Source organism: Malaclemys terrapin, chromosome 1 (genome assembly GCF_027887155.1).
Source record: "Malaclemys terrapin pileata isolate rMalTer1 chromosome 1, rMalTer1.hap1, whole genome shotgun sequence".
In the NCBI taxonomy this organism is placed as follows: Eukaryota; Metazoa; Chordata; order Testudines; family Emydidae; genus Malaclemys; species Malaclemys terrapin.
In genome coordinates this window covers 185,523,118-185,545,869 of record NC_071505.1, presented here as the reverse complement: position 1 = coordinate 185,545,869, position 22,752 = coordinate 185,523,118, and the positions used below count along the sequence as shown (strand labels likewise).

At 42.4% G+C, this 22,752-nt stretch overlaps 1 protein-coding gene across 1 annotated transcript in view; it reads left to right on the top strand.

The window, feature by feature from the left end:
- The first annotated feature begins 465 nt into the window (after positions 1-465).
- ADAMTS5 (ADAM metallopeptidase with thrombospondin type 1 motif 5) overlaps positions 466-22,752 on the top strand; it is a 50,899-nt gene continuing 28,612 nt past the window's right edge. Inside the window, exons 1-2 of the mRNA XM_054047667.1 lie at positions 466-2,208; positions 13,677-13,809. Coding sequence (XP_053903642.1) covers positions 1,168-2,208; positions 13,677-13,809 — 1,174 coding nt within the window. The 5' untranslated portion in view covers positions 466-1,167. The remainder of the gene's footprint in view (positions 2,209-13,676; positions 13,810-22,752) is intronic.

Genomic DNA, 22,752 nt, shown 5'->3' with positions numbered 1-22,752 from the left:
TAAACAGAGCAACTCATCCTTTTTGCTGGTTGCACAACCCCCGCCAAGTGGGATATCATGTGCTTTACAGCCCTCTGCGCAAGGGATCACTTCTAAAAGCCCCAACAACTTCCTATCACCATTTAAAAAAAAGGCATAAATCTGTCTCATCCACTTAAAAAAATACACAAATAACAAGAAGGTAGGGAAGGAACCTTGCGGGACATGAGGTAAGCAAAGCTTAGTCAACCCCGATCAGTTGTGAAATATCAAAAGATCCAGGCGACACTGTGGCTTTAAATGATTCAAAGGAAATCTTGTGTTTTTCTTAAACAAACATTTTCTCCCAGTCTCTCTCTCCTCCCCTCGCTCCTTCCTCTCTCTCCTGCCTTCCTGTCTCAGTCCCTCTCTCTCTCTCTCCTTTTCTCCTCCCCCCTCAGTCCCTCTCTCTTTCTCCCCCCCCCTCCGCCCCCCAGTTTCTCTCTGTGTCTGATTAAATGAGAAGGAAGTGTGGGAGTGGTAGTTTTGAAGCTCTCCCTTTAAGAGGCAGCCTGCAGTGACGAATTGTTGAAATTGCCATTGCAGGATGGCATTCCGCTATAAATTCATTGTTCCACCTCCTCTCATCTTCACATTTCTCTCCCTTCTCCTCTTGTTCACATCGACAGACTGGGGATAACAACCAGCATTAGAAAGGGAGAAGTTGTTTTACAAAATCCAGGGCATTTTTTTTAACCATCTCACCGGAGACGATCGAGCCTTTTTTGGCGTATGCTTCTTCTCCTCTCTTCAAACAAAAGGGGGCAAAGGAAGGCAAAGCACTAGCTTCTGAAAGTGCCGATCTGCATCGGATCCCCCTGCCTCTGTTGAGGAAGATGATGCAGTGACTACAAGAGAGAAGTGGAAGAAGAGTGAAAAGTGCTCAAACTTCTCCGCTCGCCGGGTGTGAGCCTCACTTGTTTGCCGCCTGTTCAGCAGTTGTTTTAGGATTGTGGTGTTCTCATTCCATGTGCTCCTGACTTTTCCCTGCAGAGAAACGCAAAGTTCAAACGCGAGCTGCCTTTGTTGACATTTTTTTTCTTCCTCCCACTCACACTTGCTTCAACCTTGGGAGGATTTTTTTCCCCTCTGAAGCTCCTCCGTTGATCTCCACCGGCTGACTTTTTTTTTTTTTTAAGAGAGACAAATATGGTCCTGAAGTTTGTTTTCCTGCTGCTGGCTGCGGAGTTGCACTTTGCTGTTGCCAAGACCGGAGCTCCAACAGCAACAACAGCAGCACCTGCTTATGATAAAACCCAGCCGCCTCCCGGAGCAGCAGCAGCAGCAGCATCCCCTCACCCTAGCCCCCAGCAGCTGTCCCGGACCAGCGGCCTGGTGCAGAACATTGACCAGATCTACTCCGGGGGCGGCAAGGTGGGCTACCTCCTCTACGCGGGGGGCAGCAGGTTCCTCTTGGATCTGGAGAGGGACGAGCTGGTGGGTCCGCAAGCCCCTGTGCAGCATCCCCGCGGCTGGGCTCACTGCTATTACCGGGGCACGGTGGACGGCAGCACCCAGTCCCTGGCCGTATTGAACCTTTGCGGGGGGCTGGATGGCTACTTCGCGGTCAAACACGCCCGCTACACGGTGAAGCCCTTGCTCCGGGCCAAGGGGGCGGCCCCGCGACGGGTCTATGGGCCCGGCTCCGCCCTGATCCCGCACCTCTTCCGCAAGGACCATTTCAGCTTCGAGACGGTGCCTTCGCGCCCCAGCTGCGAGACGCGCGGCTCCGGTCAGGCCCCGCCGCTGGGAGGCAAAGGCGGGCTGCAGGGGGGCCAGGAGCGCCCCGCCCAGCCCCAGCTGGCCACCAGTGCAGCGCTAGCCCCGGGGCCCTTTGCTCCGCCCGGCGCCGGGCGCAGGAGCAGGCGCTCCATCTCCAGAGCCCGCCAGGTGGAGCTGCTGCTGGTGGCTGACGGCTCCATGGCCAAGAAGTACGGCAAGGGCCTGCAGCACTACCTGCTGACCCTGGCCACCATCGCCTCCCGGCTCTACGGGCACGCCAGCATCGAGAACCCCATCCGGCTGGCCGTGGTGAAGGTGGTGGTGCTGGGCGACAAGGAGAAGGGGCTGGAGGTCAACAAGAACGCAGCCACCACGCTGAAGAACTTCTGCAAGTGGCAGCACCAGCACAACCCACTGGAGGACGAGCATGAGGAGCACTATGATGCTGCTATCCTCTTCACCCGGGAGGTAGGTCGCCTGAGGCCCTGACACCCGCAGCCCAGCCCCACCAGGGCTCAGCACAATGTGCAACAGCAAACAGGCCAGACGGGACCATGGCTATCACCTAGTCTGACCTCCTGTATAGCACAGGCTAGAGAATGTCCCCACAATAATTCCTAGAGCATAGCTTTTAGAAAAACACCCAATCTTGATTCCAAAATTGTCTGTGATGGAGAAGCCACCGTGGTGCTTGGTCAATTGTTTCAGTGGTTAATTACCCTCCTTTCTTGTCTGGCCTGATTTCCCTTCCTCCTCCGTTGTTTCCCTTTCTTTGACAGCCCCTTTGCAGTCCTCCAGTCTGCAGGGTAGGTATCTGACCCTGACTTCTGCTGGTATGTAGGTCACTACTCTGGACAGCAACGAGGCTGATTGCAAACCCGGGTTGTGTGGGAACCTACTGTCATTTCTTAACCAGTTGCTTAGTTGACAGCACAACAGAATCATTATGATTTTTTAAAAAATAACCCCTCCACACCTTATGAGTGGTGCTATCTAAACCGAGGTGTAATGAGTGCAGGTGCTTTGCAAGTTTCTCTGGCGCATCTGCCGATGCACTGCCTCCCTGGCCTGCAGCATTCCACGTTTATTCCAGAGTTGAGCCATTCTTGAATAGAGACTGCAGGTGTTTAGGGCTGGTGTTAATTTGTATGACTGGGACTCGTGGCTACTAGAGACTAAACCAGGGGTCGACAACCTTTCAGAAGTGGTGTGCCGAATCTTCATTTATTCACTCTGATTTAAGGTTTCACGTGCCAGTAATACATTTTAATGTTTTTAGAAGGTCTCTTTCTATAAGTCTATAATATATAGCTAAACTATTGTTGTATGTAAAGCAAATAAGGTTTTTAAAATGTTTAAGAAACTTCATTTAAAATTAAATTAAAATGCAGAGCCCCTCGGACCCGGTGGCCAGGACCCGGGCAGTGTGAGTGCCACTGAAAATCAGCTCGCGTGCCGCCTTCGGCACGCATGCCATAGGTTACCTACCCCTGGACTAGACCTAGATCAGCAAATTCATCTCCACTTGAAATATTACATTGCTGTCATAGTCTGTTTCACATATCCTTGTTAACAGTAGTGCATCTTTCTTCATTTGTGTATAGTCACAGTAAAGAACTGACAACACCCATTGGATCAAATTAACCCAAGAATGAATTTGACCCATTGAGAGTAGGAAAACAGAATGAATTGGTAAATAACAACTTAAGGAGCACATGACTTCCCTGCTTAGCTGCTGTAATTTAACATGGTATTCCCAGCATGACAGAAAAATGGCACTAGGCCTGGAGGAATACAGAACTTGTGGTACAAGACTAGGACTTAAATATAAGACACATAAACAAAGCCACACTAACTCATGCAACTCAGTTTGTGGAGGAGCATGTAGTACCTTGCTATCCATATAGTAAAAAATTGGTCTCCTAATCAATTAAAGGCCCAATACCACAATTCTCATCCATGCAAAATTCTGCCTCAGTGCCGTAATTGCATTGCCATACATAGTTAAGGGGCACTGCTCCTGTGGACATGTGGCATAGTTTATGCAATGATCTACTGTAAGAATATCCCTTTCAATTATATTTTTTCTTTCCTCAGTAAGAAAATAATAAAAAACTGTGGGACTTTCTGTTAGTTTGAATTCTCTTGCTTTGCTACATCACAGGAGGCTGCCAAAAAGGATTCTTTGGATGGTTTCTGGAAGGAGGTACTCGAGGAAAGGGGAAGAAAAAAGCCTGGCTTACTTTTATAGCCGTAAATACTTGAAATATTAGGCGCCGTCTCTGTCATCCCAAACTTGTACAGCAGGTGCTTTCTGGTGGCAGTTCAAACCCATCCATTGTGTTTGTTAAAAGCTATATCAGATCTCATTTTAAAACAGTCACCTTGCTAATTACAATCTGAAAGAGAGGAAGCTAGCTTGATTGTATCAGACTGCTCTTGTTTGTGACTAGACATCAATATTGAATAGCGATTCTGGGCCAAATTCTGCCATTCTTACATTTCTCTGTAAGTACTCCTGTCGATTTCAATGGGACTAATCGTGCTTCACGCAAATTAGGGCCACAATCTGCCATCCTTAACTTTGAGATGATCACTAACGACTGGACTGCATTGCATAATATCTTACTCTGTGAGTTAGGCTTCAAAGGGATTAAGGGTGGTAGAATCTGATCCTAAACATTTATTTTAGATGAAAATTTCACAGCAAAGAGCAAAATATCACAATTTCTGCTGTCTGTTTGATCTTAGTGATTATAGTAATAACATTCATATGACACATTAGCCTTCATATGGAAAAATAGTTTGCACTGTTACCAAACAAGCAGATATATGTTCCAAGAAAAATCACTGGCTGCGGTTTGCTTGGTAGTATATGGTTTTTGACACAATTAATTATTTGACATATCCCCAGTTGACGTAAATCAGCATAGCTCAATTCAACTTAATGAATTGCTTCACTGATTTACATCAGCTGAGGAGCTGGCCCTGTATTTTAAACTCATGGAGGTTGCATCAAAAGTTTATTTGGCTTAATGAGAAAAAAAACACAGGTATTTTCTTACTATGTGCATTCCTGGATTGGTTTTGAAGGGAATGTGCTGAGATCCATACCGCTTTCATTTCATGGTGTTGGAAGGTTCAAAATGAATCTCAGTTAGACCTCAGGATGTAAACATGAAAAAGGGTTAAAGGATCAACAAGCAGACGAGATACAGCTCCTAGAAAATAGGATTTTTTAACCTCAAAGAAAGATTCCCCCCACACTCAGAGTTTTATTTTTCAATGAGAAGAAGCAGCAGTTGGCATGAGGCTCCAACTTCTACAACTGTGTTTTGAATGTATGAAGTAGGTTGCTTAGCAACTAGATGCCAAGCTATGGCTCCATGTTTTCATGGGCTCTGAATGCTGCTGTGCTAAGTTTTGTACATCCAGATGTCTTCTTCTAAATGGCTTGTTTTTCAGGCCTGGAGCAAATGTGTGAGATACATTTTCCGTCTGTTTATTAGCCAAGGCCACCTTGAACTTTGCGTCTGTGTGTCAACAGAATAATATTGGCAATTCATTTATCAAACTAGCACATTTCACAAACTTTAAGTAACTCATTATGCATCATCAGTGGTACATTAAGCAAGCATATTACCATATAGCTCTCCAGCATAACACTTACCTTGATTCTGGAAGGACTCTCGTACCATAACTCATATTACACACAGCAAAATATTTTAAAGACACACTGATCTTGCTTGAATGTGAAAGTGCTTTCAAGGTCCTTTCCCTTGTTCTTGTTTTCCTTTCACTTTTTTTTTAAAGACAAATCAACACATAAATGTTCATAGTACTGAATGCACCGCGGGCTTTCCCTCAGTGTAGAATTACTACCAGTAATTATGTTGTTAGTATTTAAACTACAGGTAGTGCCTATGCAATCTGTTTTTAAGCAGAACTACTGAGTCCTGATTTAGAAAAAGCAATTGACCTTTATGGCTCAATGATAGGTGATCTGTTATCTGTATTTCATTTGATAAGTGCTTCAAAATGAGCCATGCTGCGTAACACAGGAGGTCAATATATAATTTGCAAGGGATCCGGGTTTAACTCTAGCTAATATAGACAAATGGCCAGGCTTTGAAAGGTATTTAGGCACCTAGTGGGAACCTGGATCCATAGTATGCATTGATATCAACAAGTGCTTCTCCTGAGTAAGGATTAAAATATCAGACCCATTCGTTTCAATTAATCCTAACTCTTGTATGACAAATTCAATGACTTGCTTCTCTGTTATCAACGTTACGGAAAAGTGTTATAGAATTTAATAGAGGTGAAATTTTTAAATCACTAGGTTCTGTAGAAATGTAATAGGGTTCTACAGAGATTATTTCAAAGCCTACACAATTTAATAAAGAAAAATATTCTTTCTGTAGGCATAGTTCTGTCACTTCTGCTCACTATGAGAGAACCAGGCCCTGTAGGGTATATGAATTCTGTAGAATGGTTAAAAAAATCTAATATAAAGTTGATAATTTTCCATTAAATTCTGTAGGACTTTTCATTAGGGCAGATAAATACATTCTCCATAGATCTGTTATTGTCTTTGTTTATTTTGTGACTGTGTCTCTAACTGTGGTTCTAAATTTCTGGGCCAAATTCACCCTTTGTATAAATTCATGGACTTTAATGGAGTTACACCAAGGATGAATTTAGTCTGTTTTGCTTAAATCTCTTTTGTTTATGTCTAATGCTTAGACTCTGGAAACTATTTATTTGCTGTATTGACACAGCTTATTGACGCTATTTGTCACAACACAAACACATGAGTGATGTAGTTTCCAAACTGTACTTGAACCAACACCACTGTTTTCTTGGGTTAAGTCTTCTCAGCAAGTACCCAATAAAATCAGGCCAGATTAACGAGTGTGAACGTGCACAGCACTGTCTGCCCCTTTAAGGTCTTGCAGAGTCAGGGAGCAGCAAGCCCTGGCCTAAGGAGAATCCATCAGGCAGGTGTTGGGAACCAGCTGATACAGCCAAGCAGCAGCTTTAATGACTGGCTCTGATTCCCAGTTGGCAGATATAAGGACCCAGATCTGTGAGTGGAGGGGACATGAGAGACAAACACTTTCCTGAGCAGCAGTGGAAGGCTGCAACAGGGCAGGAAGGCCCTGTGGTCCCCCCGAGGCTAAGGGAGGGCCTTGATCTCCTTGGGTAGTAGAGGACCCTGCAGTACCAGTCCAGTTCAGGACTATCACTTTCGTTTATCACTATTTTTTGCCTTTGTGGGGCAGAGGAATAAAAGAACCTGTGCTGAAAGCTAAAACAGAGTTAGGTGTGGCTGATTGGCCCATCCACCAATTTGGGAAAAAACAATCATCTTACAGCCCCAATCTCAGGATGGGCCAACCATCTTACAGCCCCGACCACCAAACATCCCTCCCTGCAAAACCTGATTGATTCTGTGAGCCTCTGCTCCAAGTCACAACACCACTCACTCAGATTTGGCCAGCCATGATGGGGCAAATCTGTGTGAATGGCGCTGTGAACTAGCGCTTGGGCCCTCCACTTCTCCCACAACCACCAAACCAAACAGAGGTTTTGCTGCATGCCCCCTCCTGCCCCGAAAATTTGATCCCTCCTCCACCCCCAGTTAAGACCCTCTCTTCAAGGGGATAGCATTGTTAAGAGTGTATTGTTAAGAGTTTATAGGTGGGGAGCAGCACAGTGAAGTTTTGGCTAGGATGACAATTGTCTTCTATATCACATGCTCTGTGTAGTTTAAGGGTGGGGCAATTTCCATAATGCACAAGGTCCCAAAATTATTTAATCTGGGCCTGTGTAAAATTCCCCCAACCTATATCATTCATGACCTAAGCTAAACTTGAATGCAAGCTTCCAGAGGAGAACTACTGAAAACATCTGGACAAAATCCCATTCTCTTTCTTTCCTTTCATTCCACCTTGAATCAAGTGAAAACTAAAATAGATACTTCTCACAACAAATACAGGCAACCAGAACATGAAAAAGTCTTTCCTAAGTACTGGTCAGCATAGTCAATGATAGTACCGTCATGCCTGGCTCTAACAAAAAAGTTCACATTAGAGCCAGAGGCCACAGTCCTGCCCTTTTCCACATAGCAATTATATGGGTCCTGCTTATGTGATTTTGTTTAACTATCAAGCTGACAGTGCTGTTAAAATTTAACAGCAAGCATTGGATTATCTCAGCTCAATGGATGATAATTTCATTGAGTGGAGAACATGCTTTCTTTGGCTCTGTTCTTTTTTTTTCACCATCTCATCCAAATTACTATCCTTTGTTAGTAAGCCAGAGGTCACTCTGTCATTGTGCCAATTGCCAGCAGTATAGCTACATAGGTTTTTGATGTTTAATGTCCAGTGTAACTGATCCTTATTACACTAAGCAATTACAACATTTGCTGTCACTCTTACTTGCAGAGCGGTTCCATTGACCTTATATAAATATAATATGTTTTGTGTAGGAAATGTCATTGGGGAAAATAATATGTGGTAATTTTGTGTGTGTAAGTAGATGTGAGAAATCCGTTGCAATATTTCCCTATATTTGTGTTGACTTCCTCCCAAAAAAAAGCTAGGCCTAACACAGTTAGGCACAGACTTCTAATTGTCTGCCAGATTACCAATTTGGTAGCCCAAGGCACTTTTTTTCTGGCATGTCCAGAAACCTCTTTCAAATAGTTTTTACAGTTCTAACATGCAAAAGATGTTACACTATGAAGAATTAAGTGTGTTTGCTAAAACTGAAGAGCATGGTTTATGAATGGAAGAAGTGTGGGGAAATGTTAAACTTCTTGCTCAAAGTATATCTAGCTAGAGCTTAAGAGACTATTTAATGTCAGGGTTCAAAATTTGCATCTGTTACAGATAAGTTTATTCCAGTTCTCAGATGTACAACTGGAATTAAAGATTTTCAAGTGAAATTAGTTACTAGTCTCAGTAGGGACACTTCACACTTGTCTTCATTCACAACAATGCCACATGTAGGTGGCAAAAGATCAGACTTTCTTGATGAACTTCAAGAATGCCGAGAACATTTGGCCTTTAATGAGCTGTCTAATTAACTACTGATCGTACGATGCACAACTCATTGTTCCTAAATCATTTCTTTGCCAAACCTTTAGGATTACCATCTATTGTCTCCAGTACAGCGAATGCATTTCCTATTGATGCATCATTTTGAAACTACTGCAATCTAGATCAAAGGGCAGGCTGAATTCTTTCTTTAGAAACAGCAATAAATGTTTATTCTTGAAAGTTTCCACCATTATTTGGAGATAATTAAGTGAGCTAAAGATCAGATGAAATTAGACAGATATGAATGGGTATCTAACTCTTTAAATGAACACCACACATTATGTGGAAATAATGCTTGAAAACTAACTAAAAGTATTATATGGGCCCATGCTTGCTTAGTGCTTTTGAAGCAGTTTGAAAAATTGAGCAAGCGTGCAGATATATTAGGTTACATCATTACATCAGGGTCTGATTTTAAGCAAGAATACTCTTCAGGTGCAATAAAAACCTCCAATATACTCCCAGCAACCTTACTTTAGGAGCAACTTTAGGAGCATCTGAGGTTGCATCTGACACTTCCCAGGGAAGCTAAGAATGTTATTGATACTTACAACTAACCATCAATAGTCAATGGGACCACTGAGGTGTATACATCAGGACAAAATTTGTCCTACAAGCTTCAATCCGCATAAGTATAAACAGGCTAGGTTCTTAATAATATAGTCCAAGTCTTTGCTATTGAAAAAGACCAGGCAACTAGGGAATGGGTAGCGAGGTGAGGTAAAGAGTATGAAAGCAATGTAATTGCAGAACAGTTGTCTCAGAATCATCACTTAGTAGGATTAAAAAATGCATGGTGTACATTATACAGAACCACAGTAAAATGAGTTACATAGGTCAAGTCTGAGCAGCCAAGGAGAGGCCGGGGAAAGGAAACGTAGTTGAGATCATGAACTGAGAACAGCATGGAAATGCATGTCTAAAAGTCTGCCTAAGTTAATGTTGATAATGATAGCATTAACTTAAGTAAAAAAGATGCATCTATGCATAGTTACCCAAGATTGAAAAACAGGATAAACCACCGCTGGCAGTATGTAAATCTGAATCTCCAAAACCAAGCCAACGCAAGTTTGACTCTAGTTACAGCCATTGTAAAAGAGCAACCCACAGCCACACTCTTCCAATAATCACTCTACACCAAGAAGCTAACACCAGACAGCAATTCCAATCCCCACACCACAGGTCCTCCTTCCACCTCTACCCCCAACCTCTCCTCTCATGCCCAACTCTCTACCAAAATTCACTGACTGAGCCTGCAACGTACATCTACCCTTCTTCCATATGGCTTGGCACCTACTGCATCACAGGAATGGAGGCTTAGATGACCCAAATGACCAAAGTTTTTTCCACCACCAAATACTGGATCCATGGGTCTGCTCTCTACATCCACAATTTCTGTTGTTCCCTTCATCCCTTCTTCTTTTTCCCATATAGGGGTTTATGATCACATGCTTCATTCCCTCCCTAAGAGGAACATACACCCCTTCCTAATAGCATGATATCTTAGGAACACCATGGCTTGAAAGCTATGGCATTTTCAGTGTAATTGATCTCCTCCCTTGGGATTTTCCGGTTATGACCACTAAATAATGCAGCTCACTGGGGACTCAATCGCCTTATGTGAAGTTCTGTAAAAACAGGAAAAAGGGTTAAAGAAATTATAGGGGACATCTTTCAAGCCTGTTCTATTTTGGCTACATTCAAGTGTTATGAAGACAAGCACGGTAGTAACATTTGTTGGTGGGCTGTTTGGGTATAGGTTTGACTTTGGCATGTACAGCACTTTGGGCAACTACTGGAGATGAGAATACACTTTTTGGGCAGTGTTGCAAAATTTCTGAAAACCTGTCTGTTGTATGGTGACACACAGCATGCAGTCTGATGTGATGTCAGCAACATGACCATATTAACAAAGCATTGCTGAATACAGATGCCCTGGCGTGTTGAAAGCCACATGTATATATGTGAGACAAAAGGTTGGTGAGGTAATATCTTTTATTGGACCAACTTCTGTATATGTAGCAGTCTTGACATTAATAGAAGTGGCAGGGTGAAATCCCCATGCACCACCTTGGAAATTTAAGAGTAATATGTATATTCAGGCAGAATTCATTTAGTGAAGTATTGTAGTTAACATCTCTGTCATGAATCTACCAGCTTACAGAGGAAAATTCAGAAGTGAATCTAAGGGCTGTTCTACACACAAAGGTTATACCTCTTTAACTATGCTGGTATAGTTAAAGCAGTACAATGCCCCTAATGTGGTAGCAGTTATGTGGTATAAGGCACCTTTATACCAGTATCACAGCATCCACATTATGGGTTTTGCCGATATTACTATCGTGGTAAAAAAATCACACCCCTTAACAAAATAGATGTACTGGTACAAAAACTGTGTTTAAAAGCAGGAGTAGCCAAATACGAGTGCACCTTCCTCTGCCTCTCTCCACATCTAACTGTAGCTTACTTAGACTGCTCAAACTCAATTAAACACCTTTACGCCTGGTCTGCTCACAGCTTTTGTAATTGTCAGTGGCTTGATAGAAGCGGTCCATTTTAAATGGAGATTTGAAGGAAGGAAGAGAATCTGAATGATTTTAGAGAACAAAGGTACCAAGCAGAGAGATTTCTTTGACAGATGCATTTTAAAATATAGTTGTGTCTTCAAATGGCACTTTCATCCAACCATTCTTAAGTGGTAGATCGACTGTGGAATAGGCATATTTTGTTATTTTCCCTTTAAGCCATCTGACCACCTCTGTTGCACAGGGTCTGTTAATTGCATTTTACACATTACAGTATGCTAAACTTTCTGACAGATTTAGCAGTCCATACTATGTATATGTAAAATACATAAGGGCCTGATCCAAAGTCCATTGACATTTCAATGAGAGTCTTTCTGTTGACCTTTACATCAGGCCAAATATATGCATGGCCACTCAATGTAACATTAATGCTACCATCTGAAAGCAGAAGCATTGGGAAAGTTAATATTGGTTGTTAATTTTGTTGGTGAGAGAGCTCTGTGTAGCTTGAAAGCTTGTCTCTTTCACCAACTGAAGTTGGTCCAATAATGATTTGACCTCACCCGCCTTGTCTCTCTAATAGCCTGGGACCAACATGGCTACAACCACACTGTATAGTTTTTAGACACTCTAAAGGACAGAAAGAAAGGTTCAGTGGTCAGGGCACTCACCTGGATTCAATTCCCTCCTCTGCCTCAGACTTCCTGTGTGACCTTGGGCAAGTCATTGAGTTTCTCAGTGCCTCAGCTCCCCATCCATAAAATGGAGATAATAGCACTGCCCTTCCTGACAGGGATGTTGTAAGAATAAATACATTAAAGCCTGTGATCTACTGATGAAAAATATAAATATTATTAATTATAATTATGCCATTAAGGCATAGCATAGTTTTGTGGTTACAACAGGAGACTGCGAGTCAAGACATCTGTTTTCATACCCAGCTCTCTCTAAGTGATCTTGGAAAAAAATCACGTACAATTCAGTTACCTCATCTGTAAAATGGTGATTAATAATACATGCTGTACCTATCTCCTATGTTTTATTCTGAGGCTTAATATTGCATAGGAGATATTGGACCATCTCATTTTCTTAAGTATAGGTAAAAAATGACCTCTTTAGAAAGGAATGATGGTCTTGGGGCTAAGGCACTGGACTGGGACTCCGGAGGTCTTGGTTCAATTCGGGGTGGGCAAACTTTTTGGCCTGAGGGCCACATCGGGTTTCCGAAATTGTATGGCTGGCCGGTTAGGGGAGGATGTGCCTCCCCAAACAGCCAGGCATGGCCCAGCCCCCGCCCCCTATCTGACCCCCCCTGCTTCTCGCCCCCTGATGGCCCCCCAGGACTTCTGCCCCATCCAACGCCCCCGCCCCGTTCCCTGTCCCCTGACGGCCCCCAGGACCCTGTCCCATCCACCCTTCCCTGTCCCCTGATGGCCCCTGGACCCCCGTCCTTGACTGCCCCCCGCCATCTCATCGAACCCCGCTTCTCATTCCTGACTGCTCCACCCCGAATTCCTCTGCCCTCTATCCAATCCCCCCCCCCCGCTCCCTGCCCCCTTACCACATTGCCTGGAGCACCGGTGGCTGGCGGTGCTACAGCCACGCGCCCAGAGCACCAGGACAGGCCGCCATGCTGCCCAGCTGGAGCCAGTCATGCCACCGGGTCAGATCACAGCTCTGCAGCTATGCTGCCCAGCGAGAACTCGCAGCTCTGCCGCCCAGAGCATTGCGCCAGCGGCGCAGTGAGCTGAGGCTGCAGGGGAGGGGGAACAGCAGAGGAGGGGCCGCGGGTGAGCCTCCAGGGCCAGGAGCTCAGGGGCCGGGCAGAAGGGTCCCGTAGTTTGCCCACCTCTGGTTCAATTCCTAGTTTGGCCACTGACTTTCTGCGTGACCTCATTGTCTCTGTTCCACAGCTGTAGAATGAGATTTATACGTCTCCCGCACCATCTTTATCTATTAAGATTATAAGATCTTCTGTGCAGGGACTGTCTCTTACTATACGTATGTATAGCGCATAGCACAATGTGACCCTGATGTCAGTGGGAGCCTCTAGGCACCATAGTAATTAATTACAAGTCTTATCCAACTCCCCTCAAAGTCAATGAAAAGTCTCCCATTGACTTTCATGGGGGTGGGATTGGGCCATCATGCTTTTAAACTGCACTGAGATCCTTAGATGACTGTCCAAAGTAGTAGTAGTAGTATCCGGGTCCTGCTGTTTGCAAAGGGCCAGTGACTCTACTTGTTGTTATTTGTGGGTTTAAAAATTTATTTTAATGATTTTTTCCCCCTTTCTTGGCAGGATTTATGTGGGCATCATTCATGTGATACTCTGGGAATGGCAGACGTTGGGACCATATGCTCTCCTGAGCGCAGCTGTGCAGTGATTGAAGATGACGGCCTCCATGCAGCTTTTACAGTGGCTCACGAAATTGGTATGCAGTGCCTTTTCTGTTCCCTTGCCAAATCAAACACTTGTAACAGCTGCATTAGTAACCAAAATACTTCACAATTAATTCCAGATTTCCCCTGGTTCAGATGTACACTTGGGGTTTAAAGCTGTATACATATGCACTTTGGGGTTAACTAATAAGAGATCAGAAGACAAGTGAAGGCACACAGTAGGTGTTTCCTTTCTGACAATGTCATTTTAAATCAGTAGTTGAAGAGAAAATTCAAGGACTGCTACTGTCCAAAAATGTCAGTACATGTCCCTTATGAGAAAGTATGGGCCCGTTCTATTATGGTTTATATGCATCTAGCATACATACTGTGGGAAATAACTTACATTGCAGAATCACTAACTGGACCTTTCAGGAGCAATCATTATGAACATTCACTCAGTATGTATTTTATTGTCTGCTGAGTGGGCTGAAATCAGCTTTCATGGAATGGGCAAATGCCGATATTATTTTCACCCTATTAACATTCCAATTTTATGGTGAAATGCAATATTAAAATCAGTTCTGAAATAGCTGAAAATAGTATTTAGGTGCCAGAGACTTAGTCTCAAAAATCACTCAACCATGTGTCAGCTGATCCTCAGCAGGCAATAATTTACACTAAAAATCCACTCCATGGCCTTCAGAAGGTGACATTTAAGACTGCATTAATGATGGAGGAGGGGTTGCATACCTGTAAATTACATCTGGTATCATATATTCCTCGAGACAGATTGCTCACACCTTCATCAGTTTTAATTTACCGGTAGATCCCACACTATGTTTCAGATCTTCACTTTCCTCAATCATTCACACTATCATGATTGCTGGAGATTTGTTTGTATAAAAACTATTAGCTCTGCAGCATGAACCGTAATGGAAATGGAAAACATAATTTTTTTAACATTCTTGGAAGGAAATAACAAGGCAAGAGACTTTCAGGCAGTGCCAACTTCTGAATTGCCTTGTACCTCATGCCAAACCAAAGTAAAGTTTGTTTTGGGAGTATCATTGCACTAGTTCAATTTTCAAATAGCTAGCAGGTAGGGGAAAAGAGTCCTGTGTCTAATATCCCTAGAATGGCAATCAGAAGTCACTTGGGCTTTACTCATGGTTTTCATGTTCGTGGCTGTAGCCCCTCTACCAGACACCCTCAAATAATAAAGAAAAATTAACCCGGCACTCTTGCAACGACACAGTCAAATGAAACTACAGATGGCTTAAGCTAAATCATTTGCTGTAGGAAAACCTATAAAATGATGTCAGAGTGGATCCTGATCCTGAAAGTTCTTAAACAGGAGGGCTGGAATCATAATAGGAGATAAAGTCGTTCTAAGTCATGAATTCAAAGCATTGGTAGATAGGTGCCACTATATGATAGTTATTCATTGACCCTATAGGAAATGTGTTTGCTTAGTTCATTTCCCAGCAAGAAGAGTCCACATCACAAAACCCACCTTCAAAACTGGAGCTGACTGATTCCCTCCTTGACACCCGTAGCAGAATGGCCAAGGAATTAAAGAGCATATAGACTGAATTATCCTCTGACTTCTAGAGTTGGCACCTCCAGCTAAAGGTTAATGCACACTGGCAGAGAATGATGTGAAGGCTTGCACTGCTGCCATTCATACTAGATCTGTTCTGTGGATACTTTTCACCAGCAATAAATTCATATAATATTTTTAAATATCTTATACATTAAAGAGAAGAGAGGAGATGAATAAAAAGATGAATGAGTAATATGATACCTTTAAACTCAATGAGAAAAAAATATAAACATGCTTGAATTATTTTTAGTGATTTGGAAGCAGATTTTTCTTAAAAAAAAAAAAACCCACCACTTTCTTACCTAGAGGTTTACCGTGGACCTGTAAAAGCTATAATTTTAAATATAAAAAAGGCATGGATTGAAACTAGTGGATAAATAAGTACCCTACTGCACACAAAAACTCTAGTTCTACGTTGTTTAATAGCCAGGTTTTCCTCACCATAAGATTTTAAGAAAGAGAGGGTATTCAGTCACAGAATGGTCTGTGTGTGTGTGTGTGTGTGTGTGTGTGTGTTTGTTACCCAAAGTGTGAGATGCTGGGAAGTGTGTGTGTGTGAGAGAGAGACCCAAAGTGGAAGACGCTGGGGAAAAACACACTAACATTGCTTAGTCTGGTACTTAGATGACAGTAAAGGTCAAGAAAAATAAAAGTGTGGTGGGACTACCTTGTAGTTAAACTCTTTGGGAAAAACCCTGATGTGTCTAAGCTGGAGGCCGAATTCCTTCCTACCATACTGGAGTCTTACAGTTCTCTTTTTTTGCAGGAAGGGAGTGGCTTTAATTTTACAGTAACTTAGTTATTCAGTGGAATTCACCTAGCAGAGCAGAAAACACCCTCAGGGCAGGGGTATTCTAAGTATTCCAAAGCTAGCTGGTCTTTTCTATTAACAGGATTGGTTAAGCAAACCAGCTAAGAAGCAAATCAGAATAATTGTCTGCAGCTCTTTAAGGGATTTGTGATGTGTTATAACATGAGAAACCAAATGTGATAACTAATTAATCTGATCCTGTGAATTGTTGTACACCCTTACTTTGCACTGAATTCAGCGGGATTTGAAGGCCTGGATTTGAAGGCTGGACCTTTTGCAGGATTGTGTCCTTTTTTAGGAAGATCAACAAAATAAATGGAAATAAGGATCAAATCCACAGCTGTATGTGCAACCCAAGTACACAGGCTGGGGCTGGGTAAATGGATAGGGGGCCAGAAGGGGACTCATCTGCCTGCTACAGCATGGAACCTCACTGGTTCTGCTACCAGCAGGACTTCCACACCCACATACATGGGGTTTGTATTTACCCCTGAAAGAGAAAATAGGTGAATTTTGCTCAGTGGTTTTTGAAAGATTGAATATGAATGACTAGCAATGACTGGCGAAATCAACAGAGGACTATGAACATGAAAGCAAAAACAAACTAGTGGAGTCTTGAAATAACAACATTCATAGAGCAGTGGTTAGCAGACAGTAAGTTAGACTTGGAGAAGGTTTCATAGCAGGGAACTCAGCAAAGTTGGGCTTCAATTTTCTCCTACTTATACTGGTGTAAAACAGGAATAATTTAACTGAGCCCAGTGAAGTTAGACTCACATAAAACGGGGGTATGGTGAAGGAGAATCAGGCACAACATTCTTCATGCTAAGGATGTTGCATAAAAAACAGTATTTATGGAAAAGACCTCCATACCTTTGAAGGTAATAATCCAGTTTCTGCCATGAGTAAAAGCAAGCAGCAGGTATGGGCTATGCTTTTAAAACATAACCTGTAAAGATGTTCAATCACTTGTGGTGAATATATATGTATTAATTTTCCTGTATTAAAATATGCATTGGATGTGTAGTTGGGATGGTACTAGTTATGTGATTGATAACATTTGTAATGGTAGAGAAAGGTTAATTATAACCATAAACCCACAGGTTGCATACTAATAGAAAACGGGTGGGACATCTCAGGTGTATTGGAAAGTATGAGGCCAAAGATCTAATGCCTTGAATAACATTAATAGGTCACCAGTAGGTTACTCATGCACATCCTGATTGTGATTTATATTTACCTTTCAGTTTTAAAAATAAAACAGTTCTAGGAGTGGTTATGCAATGTATCCTTCTTCCATGACAAATAGTTCCTAGTAGAAAAGTGAACAAATACATGTAGGAAAAGGTTTGTAAATAACTTTTCCTATTACTTTGGATCTATTTTATTGGGTTCTGTTTTCTGACAGTTGCTACATTTTGTCCTTCCCCTTAAGGAAGAGAGGTCCAGAGTTTAGGGCTCTAACCTGGGACTTAGAAGACATGAGTTAAATTCCCTGCTCTGCCACAGATTTCCTTTGTCATCTAAAGCAAGTTACTTAGTTTTCCCTGTGCCTCAGTTCCCCCACTTTAGAGTGGGAGTAAAAATACTTGCCACCTCACAGAGGATAAACACATCAAAAATTGTGATGTGCTTAGGCACCACGGTAGTGGGGACCATAGAAATGTGATAGCTAGATTTCATTGCTAACACTATGGAAGTCCCAGCTGTGCCCTGTTGAGATATGGTGCATGGGCGTGATGTCATTAAAAGACTCAAGCAGCCAGTCAGAATGTGGCTTTTGACATGATCCAGAGTCGCCAGACATCCTTTAATTTTCAATATTACACTTGTCAATTTAGTAACCACTTGTTGTTGTTGTTGCTCTTTATATTACCACTGCATCTAAAAACCCCAGCTGATTTCAGGACCCCAATGTACTAGATTTTGTTCCTACACATAATTGGAGACAGCCCCTGCCCCAATGAGTTTACAGTCTAAAGAAATAAGACTTGCAAAGGCTAGAAGAAAGGACAATTGGGGATCTGAGGCAAACAGAGAACCAATGATCTGCCCAAAGTTACAGAAAAACTCTACGCCAGAGCCAGGAATCCAGGCTACATCACCCGCATCCCAGTCCACTATCTTTGCCACAAAACAGCATGCAAAACTCCTGTTTACTTCATGGAGAGTTACACATGCATAGAAACTTGCCAGGTGAGGCTCCAATTGAACATTTCATTGTTCTTTATTTCAACTTTGCAGAAGGCAATTTTGGTAAGCAGTAATGCAGGATAACATCAGTCTCTCTGCTAGGAACCTTAACATTCATTTGGCCTTTTGAAAATTGCCTAATTCTCCATATGTGATCAAACTGGCATATCACTGCTGTCTGTATCCTCCTGAGTAATGTGGCTCAGGTATGCTCTTCCCAGTGTTTTATTTTTAGAATGTAACTTGACATTTATAACACTGAATTAATTAAGCTTCTGTTTGTTCATTAATTTCATTCTTTTTCCTGTAATTCCTCCTCTCCACTTTCATCAGATAGGTACAGTCATGACATTATGGAGCTGTATGGAAGCTACAATTTGGGAATAACATGTTTAATACTGAAACCTTTTCCTGTGTCAACATCCTATAGTATATGTTAGCACATGCTCCCATATTGTGAGAACCCAGTTTACAGTTGCAAGCGCAAATACTGTTAATACTGCAAACATGCTTCTGAGCTCAATATAAAGACTATAAGAACAGGAGTACTTGTGGCACCTTAGAGACTAACAAATTTATTAGAGCATAAGCTTTCGTGGACTACAGCCCATTTATTCAGATGCATATAGAGTGGAAAGTGGGCTGTAGTCCACGAAAGCTTATGCTCTAATAAATTTGTTAGTCTCTAAGGTGCCACAAGTACTCCTGTTCTTTTTGTGGACATAGACTAACACAGCTGCTACTCTGAAACCTATAAAGACAATGGTATTGCAATCCTTACTCAGGAAACACATAATGACAGACACAAACCAAAACCCCAGATGCAAAAATGATAAAAGGCTTGAGAGCAGGATCAGAATCTGGACCCAGCTGTGAATTTGATAGCTGTCTCTTATCTCCATAGAAGGCCAAACCAAGAACCTGGATCTTAACCTCCCTCACACTGAAATAGGCATGTTTAAACTCTGCATGCAAACTTTGTGACTCTGACCCTTCTCCACAAGACTTTGAAGTCAATGTGAGTTTCGCTTGATATCTGAGCACCGCTTTTGCTCACAGATAAATTATATTATATGACAGATATGTGAGTAAGCATATCTTTGTCTATGTCAGTGTTTTAACATTTGTGTTATTTTGTATATGCACAAAATGTAACTAAATTCACAGTAGCTTTTTGTTTTTACTGATAAATATGTAGCCTTTGAGTTTAAGGCTGTCAAGATAAAACAGATAAGAAAAAACCCTAGGCTAGATAGGAACAAATCTTTGTAGTCCTTCGATCCCAAGGGGATACATTGCCAAGGGCACAGAATCTCATAGCGCGAGAAACAATGGTGAAGGATGTCTAACTTTCATCTTACTCTTCCCACATGAAAGGTAAAGTTTGGGCAAATATCCAGGTGACTATAATTAGGCTGAGTTCCTTTCTAAAACCAAGACACTACAATTCATCCAAATCTTCTCAAATGGTATCCCTGGGAAGAATTACTTAATACATTCTTTTTATATCTTCTTTTTCAAGCTTACATTTTAACTTTTGATGCTACCAAAGCATCTGGGTTAAGCCCTCAGAAACAAGATGAGCACTCAACACTAAGCCCTGGTGAGAGGTAAGGAACAAGGCAGAGACTTCAGCTGCTGTTTCAAAATACAAACATGAGCTGTACAAAAGGTTTGTAATTAACGCCAGGTTAAATTTTTACTAAAAATTTTTGGCTCATCCAGAAATATTTTTATTAACTTGTAATGATGATAATTGTTCCACCTGCTGCACACATGGGGCTTAAAAACAACCCTTCTCCTGAAGCTGGGCCAGTTTGTTATTGGCTATAGGTGGGAGTGGAAGGTGGGATGGCGGAAGGAGGTTGATTTGATTTAGAATACCTGAATCCTCAATTTCTGAACATGCATAAGTTTTCTTTCTCTAATGCTTGTTTTTAAGCATGTTAAGTTCCTTGCTTTATTGAAGGCTGTAAAGTGATTGTGAAGGAGAAGTGAGAGGATCCAAAATCAGAGCAAAATGTTCAGCCAGAGACTTAGGAAATGGCTTAGACACAACAGCCTCACTGCCGAGTTTTGCTGCTGTGGTTAGAGGTTTTTGGGAGTTGTGCTGATCTAGGTAGGAATATACCCCCATACATGATTAGATTAAACAAGGCTGTGTTTTGAAAAGCTGCAGTGGATCTTGAAACATCATAAATTAAAGCCACAGAGTCAAATATCAGTGTCCCAGCCATCTGAAGGGAAGTGGGAATGAAACCAGATTTTGCCTGATGTTTCAACATGATCATTATTATCAGTAAAAGTGTATGTTGGGCATGTGCGTCCCATCCCATACCCTTTCATGTTCTAGAGGAGAGCAAAGAATTTTTTAATGTTCTGGTAGTGCTGTAAATGAAGATAAACATTGTGGTCCTGATCCCTGTAGTCCTCATGTTGTAGTCAGAGAACCAATGAACCTGGCACAGGGAGATGTAATTTATACATTCCTGCAGTATCTAATCTCCTTGTGTCTCGTTAGGGGATTCATGTGGTGTTCCTCAAAATTTGGGCTGGGGGAAACAGATTTAAGGCACAGGAATCCTGCTGACGCAGGCTGCTGAGAGAATGTGCTGAATCAGCACATCCTCTGGCCGTGCCTTCTTCTCAGGCAATGCTAAACATTTTTTGGAATGAGCTACTTTTCTACAGTCCTCCCTCAGTGGAGGCAAGATGGCAGCTGTTTTCTTCTCTTGAACCTTTCCTCAGTGGCCTTTCTGCCACCCATGTGCTCCATCAAGGATGACACCAGCAGATCCTGATGTAGATCCTGGACTGAATGTATATGTGAACTCCCATTGAAGCCTGTTATGATAAGTGACTGGTAGGAGTTCTGTGTATGTGAGGTCTGTAAGACAAGGCCCTTTTGGCTGTGTTGTTTTCTGTTTTTGTCTGCTATTGCATTGAACTTTAATGAAATCATTAAGGTGCAGGTCAGTGATCCAGAGCTTTATCAACTATAAGATTTTAAAATTGCCTCTGGGCTGAAGATTTAAATTAAAAAGTATTTTTTTTGCCATAATTGAAGAATACCAGTCAGAGAAAATGAAGATTCAAATGGAAGTAGAGGGAAAAGCACATTGTTAGATATCAAGTATCAGGGGGTAGCCGTGTTAGTCTGTATCTACAAAAACAACAAGGAGTCTGGTGGCACCTTAAAGACTAACAGATTTATTTGGGCATAAGCTTTCATGAGTAAAAACCTCACTTCTTCGGATGCATAGAGTGAAAGTTACAGATGCAGGCATTATATACTGACACATGGAGAGAAGGGAGTTACTTCGCAAGTGGAGAACCAGTGTTGACAGGGCCAATTCAATCAGGGTGGATGTACTCCACTCCCAATAATAGATGAGGAGGTGTCAATTCCAGGAGAGGAAAAGCTGCTTCTGTAATGAGCCAGCCACTCCCAGTCCCTATTCAAGCCCAGACTAATGGTGTTGAATTTGCAAATGAATTTTAGTTCTGCTGTTTCTCTTTGAAGTCTGTTTCTGAAGTTTTTTTGTTCAATGATAGTGACTTTTAAATCTGTAATAGAATGACCAGGGAGATTGAAGTGTTCACTTACTGGCTTATGTATGTTACCATTCCTGATGTCCGATTTGTGTCCATTTATTCTTTTGCGGAGGGACTGTCCGGTTTGGCCAATGTATATGGCAGAGGGGCATTGCTGGCACATGATGGCATATATAACATTAGTGGATGTGCAGGTGAATGAGCCCTTGATGGTGTGGCTGATGTGATTGGGTCCTCTGATGCTGTTGCCAGAGTAGATATGGGAACAGAGTAGGCAACGAGGTTTGCTACAGGGATAGGTTCCTGGGTTGGTGTTTCTGTGGTGTGGTATGTAGTTGCTGGTGAGTATTTGCTTCAGGTTGGGGGGTTGTCTGTAAGCGAGGACTGGCCTGCCTCCCAAGGTCTGTGAGAGTGAGGGATCATTTTCCAGGATAGGTTGTAGATCGTGGATGATGCGCTGGAGAGGTTTTAGCTGGGGGCTGTATGTGATGGCCAGTGGTGTTCTGTTATTGTCCTTGTTGGGCCTGTCCTGTAGTAGGTGATTTCTGGGTACCCGTCTTGCTCTGTCAATCTGTTTCCTGACTTTCCCAGGTGGGTATTGTAGTTTTACGAATGCTTGATAAAGATCTTGTAGGTGTTTGTCTCTGTCTGAGGGGTTGGAGCAAATTCGGTTGTATCTTAGGGCTTGGCTGTAGACAATGGATCGTGTGATGTGTCTTGGATGGAAGCTGGAGGCATGTAGGTACGTATAGCGGTAAATAGGTTTCCGGTATAGGGTGGTGTTTATGTGACCATCACTTATTTGTACTGTAGTGTCCAGGAAGTGGATCT